This window comes from Opisthorchis viverrini (assembly GCF_000715545.1).
Source record: "Opisthorchis viverrini unplaced genomic scaffold opera_v5_85, whole genome shotgun sequence".
NCBI classification, from domain to species: Eukaryota; Metazoa; Platyhelminthes; class Trematoda; order Opisthorchiida; family Opisthorchiidae; genus Opisthorchis; species Opisthorchis viverrini.
Genome location: NW_008751740.1, coordinates 721,256 through 740,048, shown reverse-complemented (window position 1 = coordinate 740,048; position 18,793 = coordinate 721,256). Strand labels below are relative to the sequence as shown.

Below are 18,793 nucleotides of genomic sequence, written 5' to 3'. Positions count from 1 at the left end.
GTTATAAGGCCGTTGCTCAGCAGTTATGTGACAGGGTGACTGCGATTCTTCCTGTTTTCGACAGCATCCGATTCAATGAGGACGAGGTGTACAAACAGCAAACTATCCAGACTCTGTGTGCGACTCATTTTTCTGTAGGTGTTCGTCTATGCTTGTATTCCAATAGACCGCTAGTTGAGGCTTGTAATGCGCGCCTGATTCACTTGTTTCTGGAACAACCAAGATGGAATTTAGAGGTGGAAGAGGAAATTACCCGCCTCGCATCTTGTATGTTGCAGTCCCACGACACTTCAAAATCGGATTTGTTACAGTTCTGCGAAGAAACACTGTATCCGTCGATCCAAGACCTACCGGCCTTGCGCCTATTATTCAGTCTAATAGCGGCTGCCGACGCCTGTTCGAATCAGACCTGTCTGCTTGACGAAATTCCTGTGGACACACATCAATCGATATTGACTCTGTTTACCTCCTGTCCCAACTGCACTCGTCTTGCGGAGCAAATTGGATATGCGCGTTTTATCCAGTTATTAAAATCACCCTTCTCACAGGAAACGAATGGTTGGCGACATCACGAGTTATCAGTCTATTTGATCACAGAACAGATGGCTGGGACAGTTGCCAAGATGCTGTCTCTTTTCCCCGCGACCATTGAATCTCGACTATCTCCCGGTGACCTTTATGCTATGTACAGTTTGAATACCCTTCAAAGTGAATCTTCTTTCCGGCAATTTCAAGACAAGTCTTCCACGCTTCGTCCTTTGTTGCAGAACATTTGTCTCCCAATGGATGTGGATTCGTTTGAGCGCTTACGAAATTGGGTGTATGAGTTCGTTTTCAACAAAATGAGTAACCAACTGACAGTTGAACAACGACGTTGGGTTCTGGCGGAAACAGCCGATTTTTTGAGAAGGTGCGTTTAATTGTATTTCTACTAGTATTTTTCAGTGGTATTTTCTTGATTTAAACTTTTCAACACATCGCTCCTCTGATCGCGTTTGTCCTATAAATCGCTTAATCCGAGGTCGAAATAACCAGCATCAAACTCCAGATGGCCAATCGTATGTAATTGGGCGCTCAGCTGAAATCGTTCAGATGTAGCACCTTTTCGGGACCTAAAAGCCATGCCACCCGAAGGAGGTACAAGGGCTGGGATACTGCCACGTTTCCCAAGCCTAGACAGGGGAAGTCGGGAGGCAGAGGTCGGTTTCGAACCACGAACCTTCCGCTCTAGCCCCTGAGCCATCTCGTCCCCTAATACAAATCATTATCGCTGCACAGAAGGCTGACAAGGCGGTTCTCATTCGATAATTCGCTCGTTTCTGAAGGAATTGGTGAGTTGCGAAGTAGTATTAAACCGCTCCTGTCTGAACATACCAGACACCATCTTACGCGAAATGTGGTAGTACTCGTATTTAGTTGTGATATATTTGTTAGCAACGTGTTTAGCCCAGAATATAAGTATGACATGGATGAGATATCCACCGTGAATCATTGAGCAGCGCACTTTATGGCTATCAAACTTCCCTTTCATGTGGCGATCAAGTCGTTCCGGTTCCGTTTCGGTTATTTAATAAAAAAATAATTGTTCAGCTGTAGCACCTTTATGTGCCTAGCTGCCATGCCACCCGAAGGTTGCACGAGGGCTGGGATACTGCCAGGTTGCCCAAACCTAGACAGCGGAAGTCGAGAGGCAGAGGTCGGGTTCGAACCACGGACCTTTTGGTCAGTAAATCCGCACTCTAACCACTTGAGCCATCTCGGTTATTTGCTTACCAACCAATCAGAACATCTGGACATCACTGGTTGCTACCCTGTCCGACTGTATCAAATTTTACTATATTGTATTATGTCATATCTTATGTTACATTACGTTACATAATGAAATAATACGTTGTATTCTAGTATTATCGAATCAGGTCAAATTGTGTTGCTAACCACCTATTGAATCTGTTTACCAGCGGAACCGAATTGCCGCCAGAAACCGAGGAACTGCGACAGAAAGTGCTAGAACAAATCCGATTGAGTCTCACTCAGTTCGACTCCGTCGTGCGTCATCTATCATTCGTTCCGTTTCCACGCAAATCTGCTCCTGAAAAGCAAACTGAACCTGATCGGCCTTCGCCCTCTGGGTTTTACGCTCAATTTCTCATCCTCACACCTGGACTGGAGTCACAAGCCATCGATCTTTTGGAACAACTAATTGAGACGGTCTCCTCCTCGGATCAATTTGAAACAGACGGGGGGAACATTGTGAACGACAAGATGGAGTGGTTCGCCAATTATCTCCCCTTGTGCCTCCATGTCCTACAGCTCTCCTCTTGTGTAAGCGATTATCAAAAGAGCATCGTAAACCAGGGATTTTTATGCACTCCGTTGAGTCTTTCGTTCCAACCAATGAGTGTAGTTCACGTCCGATTTGTGTCCAAGTAGAATATAAGCTTGACGACAGTTCAAGGATTATACCTACCTGTTGAGTCCAAAGAAGGCGAAAGTGATCGAAGAAATTTCAGAAGCCTTAGGAGTAACTTTTACCGCTTAGATTGTTAGTCTTTTTTTATGTTGTTTGATCTGGGACGGTTAAAATCTGTAGCATTAATATTTGTAATGTACTACTCATAAGGTTGCTGAAAATCCATCGACAGCCCACGACCAGTTTCGCCCTTCTTGGGGCTCATCAGGTAGGCGCAGTCCCCGGGTTTCCGTCAACCTTACGTTCTACTTGATGAGCCCCAAGAAGGGCGAAACTGGTCGTGGGCTGTCGATGGATTTTCAGCAACGAGTAGTGTAGTACATTACAAATATTAATGCTACAGATTTTAACCGTCCCAGATCAAACAACATAAAAAAAGACTAACAATCTAAGCAAGTTACTCCCTTATGAGTAGTACATTACAAATATTAATGCTACAGATTTTAACCGTCCCAGATCAAACAACATAAAAAAAGACTAACAATCTAAGCGGTAAAAGTTACTCCTAAGGCTTCTGAAATTTCTTCGATCACTTTCGCCTTCTTTGGACTCAACAGGTAGGTATAATCCTTGAACTGTCGTCAAGCTTATATTCTACTTGGACACAAATCGGACGTGAACTACACTCATTGGTTGGAACGAAAGACTCAACGGAGTGCATAAAAATCCCTGGTTTACGATGCTCTTTTGATAATCGCTTACACAAGAGGAGAGCTGTAGGACATGGAGGCACAAGGGGAGATAATTGGCGAACCACTCCATCTTGTCGTTCACAATGTTCCCCCCGTCTGTTTCAAATTGATCCGAGGAGGAGACCGTCTCAATTAGTTGTTCCAAAAGATCGATGGCTTGTGACTCCAGTCCAGGTGTGAGGATGAGAAATTGAGCGTAAAACCCAGAGGGCGAAGGCCGATCAGGTTCAGTTTGCTTTTCAGGAGCAGATTTGCGTGGAAACGGAACGAATGATAGATGACGCACGACGGAGTCGAACTGAGTGAGACTCAATCGGATTTGTTCTAGCACTTTCTGTCGCAGTTCCTCGGTTTCTGGCGGCAATTCGGTTCCGCTGGTAAACAGATTCAATAGGTGGTTAGCAACACAATTTGACCTGATTCGATAATACTAGAATACAACGTATTATTTCATTATGTAACGTAATGTAACATAAGATATGACATAATACAATATAGTAAAATTTGATACAGTCGGACAGGGTAGCAACCAGTGATGTCCAGATGTTCTGATTGGTTGGTAAGCAAATAACCGAGATGGCTCAAGTGGTTGCGGATTTACGCAACCAGTGATGTCCAGATGTTCTGATTGGTTGGTAAGCAAATAACCGAGATGGCTCAAGTGGTTAGAGTGCGGATTTACTGACCAAAAGGTCCGTGGTTCGAACCCGACCTCTGCCTCTCGACTTCCGCTGTCTAGGTTTGGGCAACCTGGCAGTATCCCAGCCCTCGTGCAACCTTCGGGTGGCATGGCAGCTAGGCACATAAAGGTGCTACAGCTGAACAATTATTTTTTTATTAAATAACCGAAACGGAACCGGAACGACTTGATCGCCACATGAAAGGGAAGTTTGATAGCCATAAAGTGCGCTGCTCAATGATTCACGGTGGATATCTCATCCATGTCATACTTATATTCTGGGCTAAACACGTTGCTAACAAATATATCACAACTAAATACGAGTACTACCACATTTCGCGTAAGATGGTGTCTGGTATGTTCAGACAGGAGCGGTTTAATACTACTTCGCAACTCACCAATTCCTTCAGAAACGAGCGAATTATCGAATGAGAACCGCCTTGTCAGCCTTCTGTGCAGCGATAATGATTTGTATTAGGGGACGAGATGGCTCAGGGGCTAGAGCGGAAGGTTCGTGGTTCGAAACCGACCTCTGCCTCCCGACTTCCCCTGTCTAGGCTTGGGAAACGTGGCAGTATCCCAGCCCTTGTACCTCCTTCGGGTGGCATGGCTTTTAGGTCCCGAAAAGGTGCTACATCTGAACGATTTCAGCTGAGCGCCCAATTACATACGATTGGCCATCTGGAGTTTGATGCTGGTTATTTCGACCTCGGATTAAGCGATTTATAGGACAAACGCGATCAGAGGAGCGATGTGTTGAAAAGTTTAAATCAAGAAAATACCACTGAAAAATACTAGTAGAAATACAATTAAACGCACCTTCTCAAAAAATCGGCTGTTTCCGCCAGAACCCAACGTCGTTGTTCAACTGTCAGTTGGTTACTCATTTTGTTGAAAACGAACTCATACACCCAATTTCGTAAGCGCTCAAACGAATCCACATCCATTGGGAGACAAATGTTCTGCAACAAAGGACGAAGCGTGGAAGACTTGTCTTGAAATTGCCGGAAAGAAGATTCACTTTGAAGGGTATTCAAACTGTACATAGCATAAAGGTCACCGGGAGATAGTCGAGATTCAATGGTCGCGGGGAAAAGAGACAGCATCTTGGCAACTGTCCCAGCCATCTGTTCTGTGATCAAATAGACTGATAACTCGTGATGTCGCCAACCATTCGTTTCCTGTGAGAAGGGTGATTTTAATAACTGGATAAAACGCGCATATCCAATTTGCTCCGCAAGACGAGTGCAGTTGGGACAGGAGGTAAACAGAGTCAATATCGATTGATGTGTGTCCACAGGAATTTCGTCAAGCAGACAGGTCTGATTCGAACAGGCGTCGGCAGCCGCTATTAGACTGAATAATAGGCGCAAGGCCGGTAGGTCTTGGATCGACGGATACAGTGTTTCTTCGCAGAACTGTAACAAATCCGATTTTGAAGTGTCGTGGGACTGCAACATACAAGATGCGAGGCGGGTAATTTCCTCTTCCACCTCTAAATTCCATCTTGGTTGTTCCAGAAACAAGTGAATCAGGCGCGCATTACAAGCCTCAACTAGCGGTCTATTGGAATACAAGCATAGACGAACACCTACAGAAAAATGAGTCGCACACAGAGTCTGGATAGTTTGCTGTTTGTACACCTCGTCCTCATTGAATCGGATGCTGTCGAAAACAGGAAGAATCGCAGTCACCCTGTCACATAACTGCTGAGCAACGGCCTTATAACCAAAAAAATTCACAACCGATTGAAAAGCTTTGGGTACAACACCAAGAACGGGTTTCGACAGGTTCTCCAACGCCATTTCGCCAGAAATGAAGCAGTCTGAGGCACGGTACGAGTCATCCGGCTGGGTCCAGGCACCAAAAGCATAAGCAAGAGTAACCAGTTGTGACTGGTCTGCAAACGATACTGGTTCCGGTCGAAATACATACTCGGGGATTTGCGTTTCCATTAATCTGACTGATGAAGCAAGTTGAAATAGAATATCATCCAGAACCGCCAGGTCTCCTCCAAGTTTCACAAACGTAGCTTCCACAACAGCGTAGGCCAAAGACAGACGAAAATCACCAGCTGACGTGGAAAGACTCGGGGTTTTCCGAGATGGATAGCGTACGGGATCGGAGCGACGGTCCGTGAATAGCCAGTGATGTAAGAACAATCTCCACCAGCTACGTTCTCGTACATCAATTGTTGGACCATGCTTTAGGCGTTGTCCATCGACTAATACAGTCATAAATACGTCACTTGTAGGCGAATTGACAGGAAGATACAGATAAGGAAGGCACGCTTCCAAATGACTTTCCAAACTTGAGCCCTTCCCATACATGGCCGAGTAGTGGCGAGGTGTTACATCACTGACACGCGTTTGCAATTCCCGGCACAACGACTGGAGTGGCTGTGGCAGCATCCCCAACTGTTCCTCTACGGCATTCTCAGTCAACAAACTCTCCAAACGGTACCAGCAAACTGCCAACAGGCGATAGAGATTGTCCAGGTAGTCAGTCGGTCCATGCGCCAGTGCGTACTGTGCAAGCCATAGGCGGAACACCTCCACGATGAGTGTGCTATCATCAAGAAGTATAGAATCTTTTGATTCTGTGGGCTTTGTTCGCGCGATTCGGAATAAGCCATGAAGTGCAGTCCATCCCGTCGAAGTAGTTACCGGTTCAAGTGGACACGGTTTGTTCTTTTCACTAAAATGACTCGCCCAAAGAGCACACATCGACCATGCCGATGGATGAGACATCCTAGTGGCTTGAATGACCAATTCCAAAATGTGATCGGTCACCTCAATGGGAAGCACGTGCGTAAAAGTAGTGGCCAGATATTTAAAAGCTGCCCGTACGAAACAGTCAGTTGTGGCGATCATATCTAGCAAAAATAGTCTACCGATGCGAAAAAGAGCATCTGTTCCAAGCAGTTCTAGAAACTTCCGTCGATTAGTGTGGCTGCGTCGAAGACTCTTGAGCATTGCTAGCAGAGCGATTGAGAAGAGCGTGGTGCGTTGGTGTTTCATTGATTCGGAATCAGTTGTCCACATGGGACGCAAGTGGAAAGGAGCCGTTGGAAGAGACTGCTGTGTGGACGGGAGGTGCTCAGTCACCGATGACAAGAAGGCCGAAACATCCAGAAGACATTGTTCCATTTCGAAGGCCTTTTTCACAGACCGATCAAGTGGCACGCGGGAATCAAGGGTGAGGAAAAGGCTGAGACAATGTCGAGCCATTCGCTCATTTGGCGGTAGGGACTCTAGTTTTTTCGTCCTCACTCCAGATTGAAGGGAAGCCCGTGGCACGCATGTGTCCACGTAGTTGCGCAACGCGTGCAACAAACATATTGACCAAACATGCAAACTCGACTTGCCCTCTACTTGGTCGTTGAGATATTCACTCTGCATACGCTCAGAAAGTTCGAATAACTGAATATTTCCGGCAGTGAGCAGTGAAAACTGCAGTCCCGTGGGGATCCATTGTTCCGCAGGACAACCACTCAATGCTTTGTGTAGAAGATCTCGAAGTTGCCCGATAAAAGACCTGAGGGTAGTAAAAATATAACGGTTAGTAGAGGTATATAATGAAACCTTGTTTGATTAAAAGTTAATTATTCGATATTTGGGTTATCCCAATATGTGCGAGACGGCCCAAGTGTAAGAGCGCGGAATTTACTGACCGGAAGGTCCGTGGTTCGAATCCCACCTTCGCCTCTCGACTTCCCCTGTCTAGGCTTGGGCAACCTGGCAGTATCCCAGCCCTCGTGTTTCCTTCGGGTGGGATGGCAGCTAGGCACCGGCACAGCTGAACGGTGCTTCACTGCCGTACGGCCGTGATAAACAGTTGGAATACAATCCCTGTTATGACAGGCCACAGAAAAGGAGGTGACGGGTCTGTTTGCAAAAACCTCCACGAGCTATCTGGAACATCAAATCATAGGAATTGGAGAGAAATAATAACGAGAATGTTAGTGACATCATATTGCTACCACTGGAGTTCCCGACGAGGATTCGAATCTCGTCGCCGTCGCCACACGTGTTGCCATTAATGTACACGCTGTAGTCGTGTGTCTGTTTGGACCAGCTTACTACGTCAGACACGGGATACAGACAGCGGATGTGTATCGGACGTGCAATCATGGATGAAGCAAGAATGCTTTAAAAATCGTTGAGTCAAAGCTGAAGGCAACGTGACGAAAAGATCCCGCTAACCAATCAAAACAAATATAGCACAAAACTCGTGATGAGGTTTCTGGGTCGCACTAGGCTACGCAGCCTAACAGTAAATCATGTTTGGACAAATGTAGTGAAAATTCAGCCGTTGGCGAAAGAAATGGGTATCCAGCGATTCTATTTTTGCGAAAAATTCTCATAAGAAAGAACAATTTCCCAGTTTTTATTGTTAAGGCCTGTTTGGTGGAAACATTCTGAGTGAGGACGCGCTAGACTAAGAAACAGCCCGTAAAAATAGTGCTTACTATGGACCGTTTTGGTCATCTAACACAAATGTTGTCCGGGTAGATCAAACGGGACGGCACAACTGACCATTAGGGCAAGACAACTGCAGACTGGCTTCATACCACAACAAACACTGAGTGAACAGAACACCAATTCGCACCACTCAGTATTGACAACCGGTGAGCTGAGCTGCGTTGTTGCAGAAAACCGGCAAGATTGAAATGAACTCTGACTTGACGTCGTTGCTTATAAGAACTGTGCAGATAACTGCATCTCCGCTGCTAGTCTGAACGTGGTGCTGTCGGGAACAATTAGCGGAGAGAAGGTGATGAAAGGTATTCAAGCCGTGAGGTGTACGTTCGAATAAATCCATTAGTTTAGCCTGTGGATGGGAAGGCAGCAAGGGGGGGTGATGGAACCGACCATTCTTTATCAGAGTTATAGGGTAGATGAGAATGCTTGGATATAATCAGTCATCATCATCGCCATAACATCCGTGCTCAACGCCGAGGCATCTCTGCCGTACAACCGTTATTTTTAGTTGAAAACCTTATTGTGAAGAAAAGAATAAACATGGATTGGAAAGTGACTTTGTGCTAACCTACCGCAATCATTCCGAGGTGCCTACAACTCCAGACACTGACTCAGATGATCTGGAGAGAAACTGATTACAAGAACGCCGCTGATATCGATTAGCGGCTATATCTGGCAGCGCCTCCAACCATGTACAAGGGTGATCAGGCGATTCTCGGAAGACGGGTCTCACCGAGAGCACTCATAGTTTCTTTCATACAGCTCTACCAGGTCAGAAATTGAGCACCGCTCTGTCGGTACCACCCTAGATCGGGGGCGGGAAACAGCATCCTCATCGGTAAACGATAATTCGGCATGCTCCGTACATGGCCTAACCAACGCAGCTTCTTGTGCTGGACAAATTCGCCGTCCCATTGCACAGCCGAAGAGTCGCTTTTTTAGTTGCTTCGTTGTGGATTCTCCAACAACAACAATCAATCACTCAGCTGTAGCACCCTTTCGATGCCTAACTGCCATGCCACACGAAGGAAGCACGAGGGCTGGGCTACTGTCAGGTTGCCCAAGCCTAGACAGGGGAAGTCGAGAGGCAGAGGTTGGATTCGAACCATGAACCTTCCGGTCAGTAAATTCGCGCTTTAACTACTTGAACCATCTTGCCCCATTCTCCAACAACAGGCTATACGAGCTATGGTTCTGTCAAAACGGTTGTCGAATATTTGAAGACGTTTGGTTATTGGCAAACCGACCCGAGCTTTAGAGATTCATGCACTGATCTCATCTGACATGCAGTCACTGAACAGGCCACTGCCTTACAAAGCGCAAGCTGAAGAACGGGATGATTTTGATCAGTTTATAAGCACCCTTTTCTCGACTTCGAAAAGGGAAACGATGTCGTCTGCGTATTCCAGATCGACAAGGTTTTCGTCAGCAGCAATTTGAACAACATCCAACATCGGCCTCATTAACTTGTCCAAAGCGAAATTAAATGGGAATGGAGAGAATGGGCAGCACTGACGGATATTATTTTGTGTACGGAAGCTTTCGGAGGGCACTCCGTATACTCTCACACGTCCGGAAGTCTGAGAGTACGAAGGACCTACTATATTCACAAACTTTTGGGGCATTCCTTGCTGGGCAGGTATACTAAGGATAACAGAATGGCCAACTGAGTCGAATGCACCTTAGAAATCCATGAATACTAAGATTGTAGGTCACTTATACATATGGCGTTCTCCTAGCGCCTGACGAAGTGCGAAGATTTGGTCAACGCAAACCCAACCAGGCCGGAATTCCGCTTGATGCTCTCGAGTCAATGCTTCACGGGTAACCGAAAGGCGAAGAGGCCCAGGTGACGCCAAAAGTATCGTCACGACTGGGGTCAAGCTGGTCCCTTGTGATCACCACGCTCAATACGAGCCTCTTTTTGAAGATGGGAACTGTTACCGATTCTCTCAGCTTGTCTGCGACGGCCTTCTTTCCTCAGACGTAGGGAAATATATCAGAGAAGCGCTGATTGAGGAATCCAGGTGGTTCCAATAGGCAAAACTCTACAAACATACCCTTTACAAGTCACAGAGGACACGGACTACCAAACTATGAACGACTCAAAGCCAAGATTGTTGCCAGTCATCAGTACATCCACCCACCCCCCATTGGCGCGATTGCTCAATGGTTAGAGCGCGAATTCACTGACCGAAAGGTCCGTGGTTCGAAACCGACCTCTGCCTCTCGACTTCCCCTGTTTAGGCTTGAGCAACCTGGCAGTATTCCACCCCTCGTGCTTCCTTCTGGTGGCATGGCAGTTGGCTCCACAGCTGAGCAACATCGCCCCTTGATGCCGTTCAGACTTTCCACGAAAAGTCAGTCATTGCCATCAATGAAGGCAAAGTGGTGGAGGAATAGGATGATGGAAACCTACACATATCAACACTAAGTATGCTAAACACCGAGATGACAGAACAACATGAAATTACAGAGTACAAGATTAGTTTCATGTTGTGGATAAATAAATAAACCGGTTGATAAAAAAATAATCATTCAGCTGTAACACCTTCTCGGTGCCTAGCTGCCATGTCACCAAAAGGGAGCACGAGGGCTGGGATACTGTCAGGTTACCCAAGCCTAGACAGGAGAAGTTGGAAGGCAGACTTGATGTTCCCCACCGGTTGGTGATGATTGTGGGATAATATAATTGTACCACGAGAATTTCGCGCACAAAAAACTCGATACAAAGCACACTTGCGTTTGACACTTACTCCACTTTCTTCAATAACTGTTCTTTCTCCGCCTCTTCACAGGGTCCCGGAGCTTTCGTCACGTTTTCGGGGTGTAGCAGACCAAGTATGGTTGACATCCAGTGGGCAAGGAAACGTTGTAAGCGAGAAGTATCGTAAGCACAGCGCGCAAAATCACCCACGGATGTAACACCCAGACGAACTGTGTGGCCCAATTGCTTTTCAATGGATGCAGAGAGACTGAGCAAGCTGGTCAGCGCGGACGCACACTTAGCAAAGATTTGCAGTGCGCACGTCAACTGCGCGGATTCGTTCTTATCTGCTGGCAAATTAGCCGAATTAGCCAAACACCGAAACAACAGACTAATCAAATGGTTCACATCCTTCAGGTAGATCTTGAAGGTATCAGCCGGTTGTTTATCGACTTGCATTGTGACAGCTGGTTCGTACTGCGAGACGGCTTCCAATATGCAGGTCAGCAGCTCCATATCTGGAATAGGGAAAAGGAACTTCTGTGTAAGGACAGTACGCCAAAAGCAGATTCGGACGAGTCATCGCTTGTAAGAGACACTGACCTGTCAGACCACAAGAATCGCGGTAATTGAGGACACGTCTTGCCGAATGTTGGAACGGTAAAGGAGGCAGTATTTCTTGAAACAACTGACGCAGGGTTCCAGCTTCAATCATTCCGGCAAGCTGAGCAAGTATGTCAAACGTATGGTAGCTTGCGAGCCGTACTAGGCTGTAGGTGGTCCATTTTCGAATATGTCTTCCGTCTCCGATTTGTTTTATATAAACCATTAGCTGACCCCAGCTAAGTAAAACTGGATGGACAATGTGAGATTTCTGCATCACCATTTTGGCCCGTTTTATTTGTAGCAGTAGGTCAATTCGATCTTCAATGCTCAATTTAGAGAAGTGAGAAAAACCAAAGCGAGCCAGTGCAATCTGCTTTGATGACGATTGAACTGAAAGACTAGCTCGGGTTGGGTTCGTTCGAGTGTCTTTCGATACTTCGTACACTATCTGTATTGGAAATAGGATAAAAACGAACCAGATGCATGAGCCATTAGATCAGTTTTCACGCAACGCTGTGCGCGAGAAACGTAAATAAAAAAGCCGGCGCCTTCACATGGCCCACTACAAGCGGATCTTTTTTCAATGCTAGTGAATTTTAGGAAATTTAAAAATTTTAAAGTTCCCAGAATTCGTGCTGATCCCTGTCTTTACCATTCCTCCGCCAGGAACGAATACACGGACGCGGAAGCTAACTGACTTTCAGTCTTTGTTTCATGGAAAACGCAGTTGACTTGCAGAACTAATAGTTATGCTCAGCAAAATTAGCATTCTGACAATGCAACCATGACCTCCGAGTAAAACAGAGCATCGTCAGTCAGATGCTGAGCAAAATAAATGAAACACTAATGGTTCAGTCGGACGTAGCTGTGCAAGATACTAAAGTACATAGCATTTAATGCATAATCGTGGGTATCTAGATGGAGTTTCGTAACTTAGAAGGGGAGAATTGTCATCTCCACCTGAAAATTTCATAAAGAGGGGTATGGCTTTACCACAACGTACTTACCTGACTGAGCTGTGTAAATTCGAAACGCAGTCTTCTCAGCGAAACCAAACAGTCATGCAGTTCCGATCCGTCTTGCGGTTCGATTGATCCATCGCAGGCAAATTGTAGGCAGATCGCTTCACCCAGCTCCAACAACGCAAGGGAATGACTTACTAATCCTGCACGAGTATCAATCTGACGGGCGCGTCTCATTAACCACGTAATTAGCTTCTGTGCGTATCTCTTACCACTATCCTGTGTTCGAAAGTCTACCGTCAACTCGGCAGCAGGGAAAGTGAGTTCAGAATACAGACGTTCCACAGCAGTCATTTCAAATTCTGTCCCTCGACTGGCATAGGGAGGCTCTGCCTCGACAGGAAATGAGGGAGGCGCCAACAGATGTGTTACATAAGATGCGGGATGAATCGTCTCACACAGACTGGAAGCGAGAGCTAGGCGATGAGAGCCCACAGTAAGTGGAAACTTATTCATCATTACACAAACAGCTGAGAACCGCTCAGAGTCTGCGTAAAATCGAGCGATATCTAGTAGAGCATGTTGGCGAAAGGCATGAAGATGTTCGACCAAACAATCCAATGGATAATGATAGTTTACTGTTGGATCCGTTAAAAAGGGTTCGTCCTCGTTAGCTTGTTCAGCCAAAAGTATGTCTGCAAGACATTCGACATGAAACAGACGTCGAAGTAGTTGAGTTCGCACTGCCTCTTGCATCTGCTCGGTGTGCTCAGTAGAAAGATCGGAGACGCGCTCCAAACCCAGTTTTAATAAGTGTCGCATAGAAGCGAAAAAATCTCCCGCAGATACTGAGACATTGGCATGGGTTGATGGGATAAAAGACAAACACTGTCGAAGTACCCACATGGGACGATGCCGTATCAAGGCAAGGGTGGAGTCAATTATAGTAGGTAAGCCGCATAGATCAGAGACTTGGCGACTCAGATCTAACCACTGTTGCTGGTAGACCAGTTCGACATCTTGCTGATGGCGTAACGCCAACTGAATGGCATCCTGGTAGCAGCCCTTCCGTATGAGATGATTGTACAGACCCGATGGAGTGGTGGAAGACAAGCGAATTGCGCGTAAAACACGTCGGTTCGCATCTGTTTTATCCCCGAAAATCACCGTCTTCCATAATGCATCCGATGGTGCTTTTTGATCAAGTAATATAATTTTCCCAGAACTGGCTTGGTCGACGTAGGCGAATGATGCATAACAGGACAGATTCAATTCGTGAACTTGTCGTTCATCCAGCATCAGTTTGTCGATTTGCATATCACCGAATTTCAGAATGCTTAGTTCTCCTCTTTCACGCAATACAACCAGTTGAGCCAAATCATCAGTGTTATCAACAGCCCCTGTGAGACCATCCGAGTCTTCTTTCTTAGAAGGTAGCGCCCACCAGGTCAAACGGAACGGCTGAGATGGATCCACAAAGGCATTCGATGAGGGAGACACGTCCGAAGGGCTGCAACCAAGAACTAAGAATAGTGGATCCAAGCGCGGCAGAGACCAAACAGAACATGTGCCAAAACAATGAAGTGCTGCAATGACAGTGGTTTGTCCGGATGAATTCATCTGCAAGAATGCCACCACGTCTGTGCCCGAAGGATATGGACGATGGACGTGACGGATCACTTCCGATATCCACTGAGTTAAAGCAGTTTTCCCACGATGTAGGTAGGACAGAAGGCCAGTAGCAGGCAAACATGAATCAGACTCAGAGCTCTGTATATGTGCTAAATAGGGTGGGGAGAGTGATACGTGGAAAGAATGTAACTCAAACGACTGATTTAGCTGAGTAACAGGCGCAGGATTCGAACGGAGGCCAGCCAAAACGAGAATGCTCGACTGTGAGTCATAGTCGGCAGCGGTCAAGGGAAACTTCGTCCGTTTGTTCGGACATAGCTGCTCCACACATAGTCTTGCCATCAGACGAGCAGGATAACGTTTTGCTTCCCAATCCAAGTGCCACAAATCGACATGTCCACTGAAGTGACAAGCAAGCAAGTGACAACTGTCCACGAAAGCTATGTGAATTAGTGGGAATAAGCAGGACTTGAAGTCAGTAACCGAAGATTGTGAGGAGCAGGGCGATGACAGAACTATGCTAGTTTGCCGAGTGCCATTTGGTTCGTTTGAAAGAGCCAACAAATCGATAACTTCGATGGAACCACACGAATAACCTACGGCAACCTGACGATATGAGCAGCCTTGTGCTGACTGCTCCGGTGAGAACGCCACGCAGCGCCATCGGGGCCAAGGATCGGTATAGCTAAGATTCCAACGAGTGGACTGTCGAAGTGGTGATCGATTAACTCTAGATGGGGGTTCAAGATCAGAAGGCTGGTTATCGGTGAATTCATCCAACAGTTCGGAAAGTAGAGTCTGTTCGTCTTTGAAGCAGGGTGAGATGCTATCTGAGAGGAGATGTTCAGTGTCCGTTATCAATTGAATAAGTTCCACGTATTCGGTGGTTACAAGGCACAGAGCTCGCCAAGGAGACCCGGTAGACGACAAATAACCCAGATGCCAAGGTGGACCACGATTACGTAAATGAGCGTAGCTTACGAGTGTAGATGATGGGGAGGCCCAGCCTTCTAATGTGATACGAATATGCTGCCAACTCGAGCATAAGAACTCATACAAGCCGATCGCATAGTAGGGAAGCAGGGATTTCCGATCCGACGTTGTGTGTGTTCGCCCCTTAAATTTATTGCGTACGACACGTGAAGATAGGGCGTAGCAACGAAGTAGGCAGGTAGCTACATCCACATCATCCCGAGGATCCTGATAGACTTGCGTAGTGACGTCCCAAAGAGCTAACTGGTCATTGATACATGGCAGATGTGATCCATTGGCACTGTCTGCAAATTTGGTCCAGTATGTCGTAGTTTCCCTTAAAACAACGGAAAAATGATAATGTCACATTGGTCAGGATACCGTATGGTTAGAGGCTTCATGTGCGTTCGGAACAGCTGAGGTCAATTCGATTAGCTAATTCACAATAAAGTCAACTCCGTAATCTGAATCTTGGGAAACTAACAGCAGGACTAGTGAACCGCTTAAGGTTTCATAACTTTTGTGGCTCAACAAGATTCGCGAAATGAGCCAAAGCAACCAGCTCGGTTAGATAATTCTTCCATTGTGCAGTTCACAAGCAATCCGAAGGAATAAGACTTAGAGTATTCCTAAACCTAGGCTGAGGGAACCAAAACCTCACGTGCCTACAGGCCAGTAGCTGGAGTTTTGATCGCTGGGATGCCTCGGGTCCTATGAGAACAGTTCTTAAAAATAATTCTAGCATCATGTACCACTAAACCACTGAAAGTGAAGACTGTTCGCAGAACAGCCTGCCAATTCAAGTGGTTGAACTGTGAACAGTTCTTTATCTCCAAAGGTCAAAGTAGAGTATATTTGAGAATGCACCACACAGCACGGCAGTGAAGCATCGGTGTTGAACACTGATGTCATGCTGTCGATGATGATGATGATGATGATGATGATGATGATGATGATGATGATGATGATGATGTTGATGATGATGATGATGATGATGATGATGATGATGATGATGATGATGATGATGATGATGATGATGATGATGCACCACATGATGTTCGGATGTGACGTTCGGTAATAAAAATGAATCTACAACCTTAAAGGGTCGTATAAAGGTCAAGGGAGTGTGTGGGCGAAGGAAAATCCATAGAAGTGCATGAAGCCATAGCAGGGTCGTAAAAAACTCAAGTCCTTAGCTGTGAGACCCCCTGAGCGCATTACTGTTATGCAGCTGAAAGGAGACGCGCGAGGTGAACTTTTAGGTTGCTTGAACACAAGGAGGAGTAATCCTGAGATCACGAACTACGTGGTCAGTCGCTCAGAGCTTCAGCAGAAATACTGATAGCCCTCAACCAAAGGCTAAGTTGCCGCGTTTTCTATTCTTACTGCCGTTCGCTCGCTTCTTTTTAGAGGATGGATCAAGTGTAGTGCATCCTTAACAAAAAAAATCACGGTAAGGCACCGTCCTTCTACATCCCGACTGCAGCTGACCTGATGTGACGACCAAATTTAACTAGGAGTTCGGAGCAGTCTCGGTAAGGTCGGTCGATAAGCTCAGAAGAATTACAATTAAAAATGGTGTCGACACATTTCAATAGATTACTGGTTAAAGTCGACCTTGATTTTAGGGTTGAAATTTCAATGTTTAAGCTATGTGGGGGAATCTGGAGGACGTACCATGACATGGCCACAGAAAAAAAGGAAAATGATTACAGTCAAACTAGGTTAATGTGGATTCTTGACACCCGCCCGGAAATTAAACTGATCCCGGTGGATGTTATGTTGTTATTTTCTAGCTGGAATGTTGATCTGGAGTTCGCCTTCTGTTGTGTGCTGACCTCGTGTCCCGCGAATTTTGCAAAGCACGTTCAGCCAATCCTATTGGTGGTGTACTGTTCTCATACAATGCTCAGCTGTTGCCTGTACAACATATAGGAAACCTCTTTCTGATAGTTTTCCTTAAGTGCATACTGTACTCTCTCCTCAAGAGTATAGGGCAGTTGGGCAACAGTACTTATTATTGGGGGTTGTTGTCCATGTTGAGGATGGAGACAACATCTCAAGCTGTGTGTTTCCTTTGGGATTTTCATGGAAGTCGAACACCGTGACGGTGCCAAAGCTCAAAGACTAAATTTGGTAATCCGCCGCTACCGGCACTATAGTCGACAGTGTCACACGATCGTTCCAGAGTAATATATTGACGCATAAGATACTGGCAAGCACGTGAAAATCCATAACTGGAAGCAGTATAATGGGGAGAAAACTTACGCCATTCAGATGCAGGAGCAGCTTCGGACAGACACAAGGGAGAGTCCTTGCGGCCAACAAGCTGAAAAAATAGCGGTGGTGATCAATAAAACAAGGCGAAACAAATCATATAGTTTAGAACTAACTTTGCCGGTAAACGATTCAGTATGACGTTCGGAGCTCAATGTAGCCATGCCGTCACATCACGGTAACTGTTTTCCTGACAGTGCTCTGCTAATTTGAAAAAAGAATTAAATATTACAAGCAGTTTGGTTATTGAAATCATATCCACACTAATCTAAACTCTAAAGTCTTCATTCTGTGGACACGATTACTACAGCTGTTCCACACGGATGGGAGAGTATTAGGCCCCGGTTCGGTCCCCATAACACGTGAATCCTGACCCTCTGACACACCAGATAAACTCATCGATTTCGAACGCTTAAACAGAAGTGTCTCCAAAACACCTGGTGTTGTATATTTGCTCCGTTTTTCAAACGTTTTATCATTTATTGCTAAATCACTTTCTTCCGTTTTCAGCTCTCAGTGTCAAAGTTTTGGATGAATAAAGCCTAGCTTTCGGGCCCTCCGTCTTTTCCATTGCCATTCTGATTGTCGTTGCACTCTGACCCTCGTCGTACACAACACCTGGTCGTGTGTACCAGGCTACAGTAAGGACAGCGTTGTTGTATGGGTGCGAGACATGGCCTCTGCGGGTAGAGGATGTGGGGCGTCTTCAGGTTTTCGACCTCCGATGGCTCAGAAGCTTGGCTGGCTTTGGATGGCATCAGCGTGTCAGTAACGAGGCAATTAGAAAACGGGTATTTGGTTGTGTTGCAGGCACCTCAATCCGAGAAAACATCCAGCATCATCGACTGCGATGGCTCGTTCATGTTCTACGCATGCCGAAACACCATCCACCGAGACGAGTGTTGTTCTCCGTGCCTCCTTCAGGATGGCGCAAACCGCGAGGTGGACAGCACATGACTTGGCAGAAAGGCGTCAAAGAGACCACGAAGAGTTTGGGCGTTGTTGGTGTTGTACGCCTCCCAGGATGGGGTCCTCGTGACCCCGTCTGTGCTTGGCTGGAGATGTTGCAAGAAATGGCGGCTGATCGATGTCAGTGGCGTTCTTGCTGTCAGTTTCTTTCCAGATTGTCTGATTGAGCGGTTGGAGGTGTAGGCACCTCAGCATGCTTGACATAGTCCAGCACTAGGTCCCCTCCCTCACCCACTCTTTTTCTCTTCTCTTCACTGTAGGGCTTTTAATATAATTATATATATATATATATATATATATATATATATATATATCGAGAATCCATTTGTTTGTGTGGGTGCGA

At 46.1% G+C, this 18,793-nt stretch overlaps 2 protein-coding genes across 2 annotated transcripts in view; one reads left to right on the top strand and one right to left on the bottom strand.

The window, feature by feature from the left end:
* The window catches only part of T265_04836 (hypothetical protein), a gene marked incomplete at both ends in the record, with an annotated part of 5,409 nt that extends 2,979 nt beyond the window's left edge, over positions 1–2,430 (top strand). Inside the window, 2 exons of the mRNA XM_009169682.1 lie at positions 65–910; positions 1,959–2,430. Coding sequence (XP_009167946.1) covers positions 65–910; positions 1,959–2,430 — 1,318 coding nt within the window. The remainder of the gene's footprint in view (positions 1–64; positions 911–1,958) is intronic.
* T265_04834 (hypothetical protein) overlaps positions 1–18,793 on the bottom strand; it is a gene marked incomplete at both ends in the record, with an annotated part of 120,963 nt that overhangs the window by 7,806 nt on the left and 94,364 nt on the right. The window contains 6 exons of the mRNA XM_009169680.1: positions 3,173–3,578; positions 4,661–7,378; positions 11,082–11,550; positions 11,636–12,086; positions 12,646–12,855; positions 12,898–15,509. Of these exons, the coding sequence (XP_009167944.1) occupies positions 3,173–3,578; positions 4,661–7,378; positions 11,082–11,550; positions 11,636–12,086; positions 12,646–12,855; positions 12,898–15,509 (6,866 nt within the window). The remainder of the gene's footprint in view (positions 1–3,172; positions 3,579–4,660; positions 7,379–11,081; positions 11,551–11,635; positions 12,087–12,645; positions 12,856–12,897; positions 15,510–18,793) is intronic.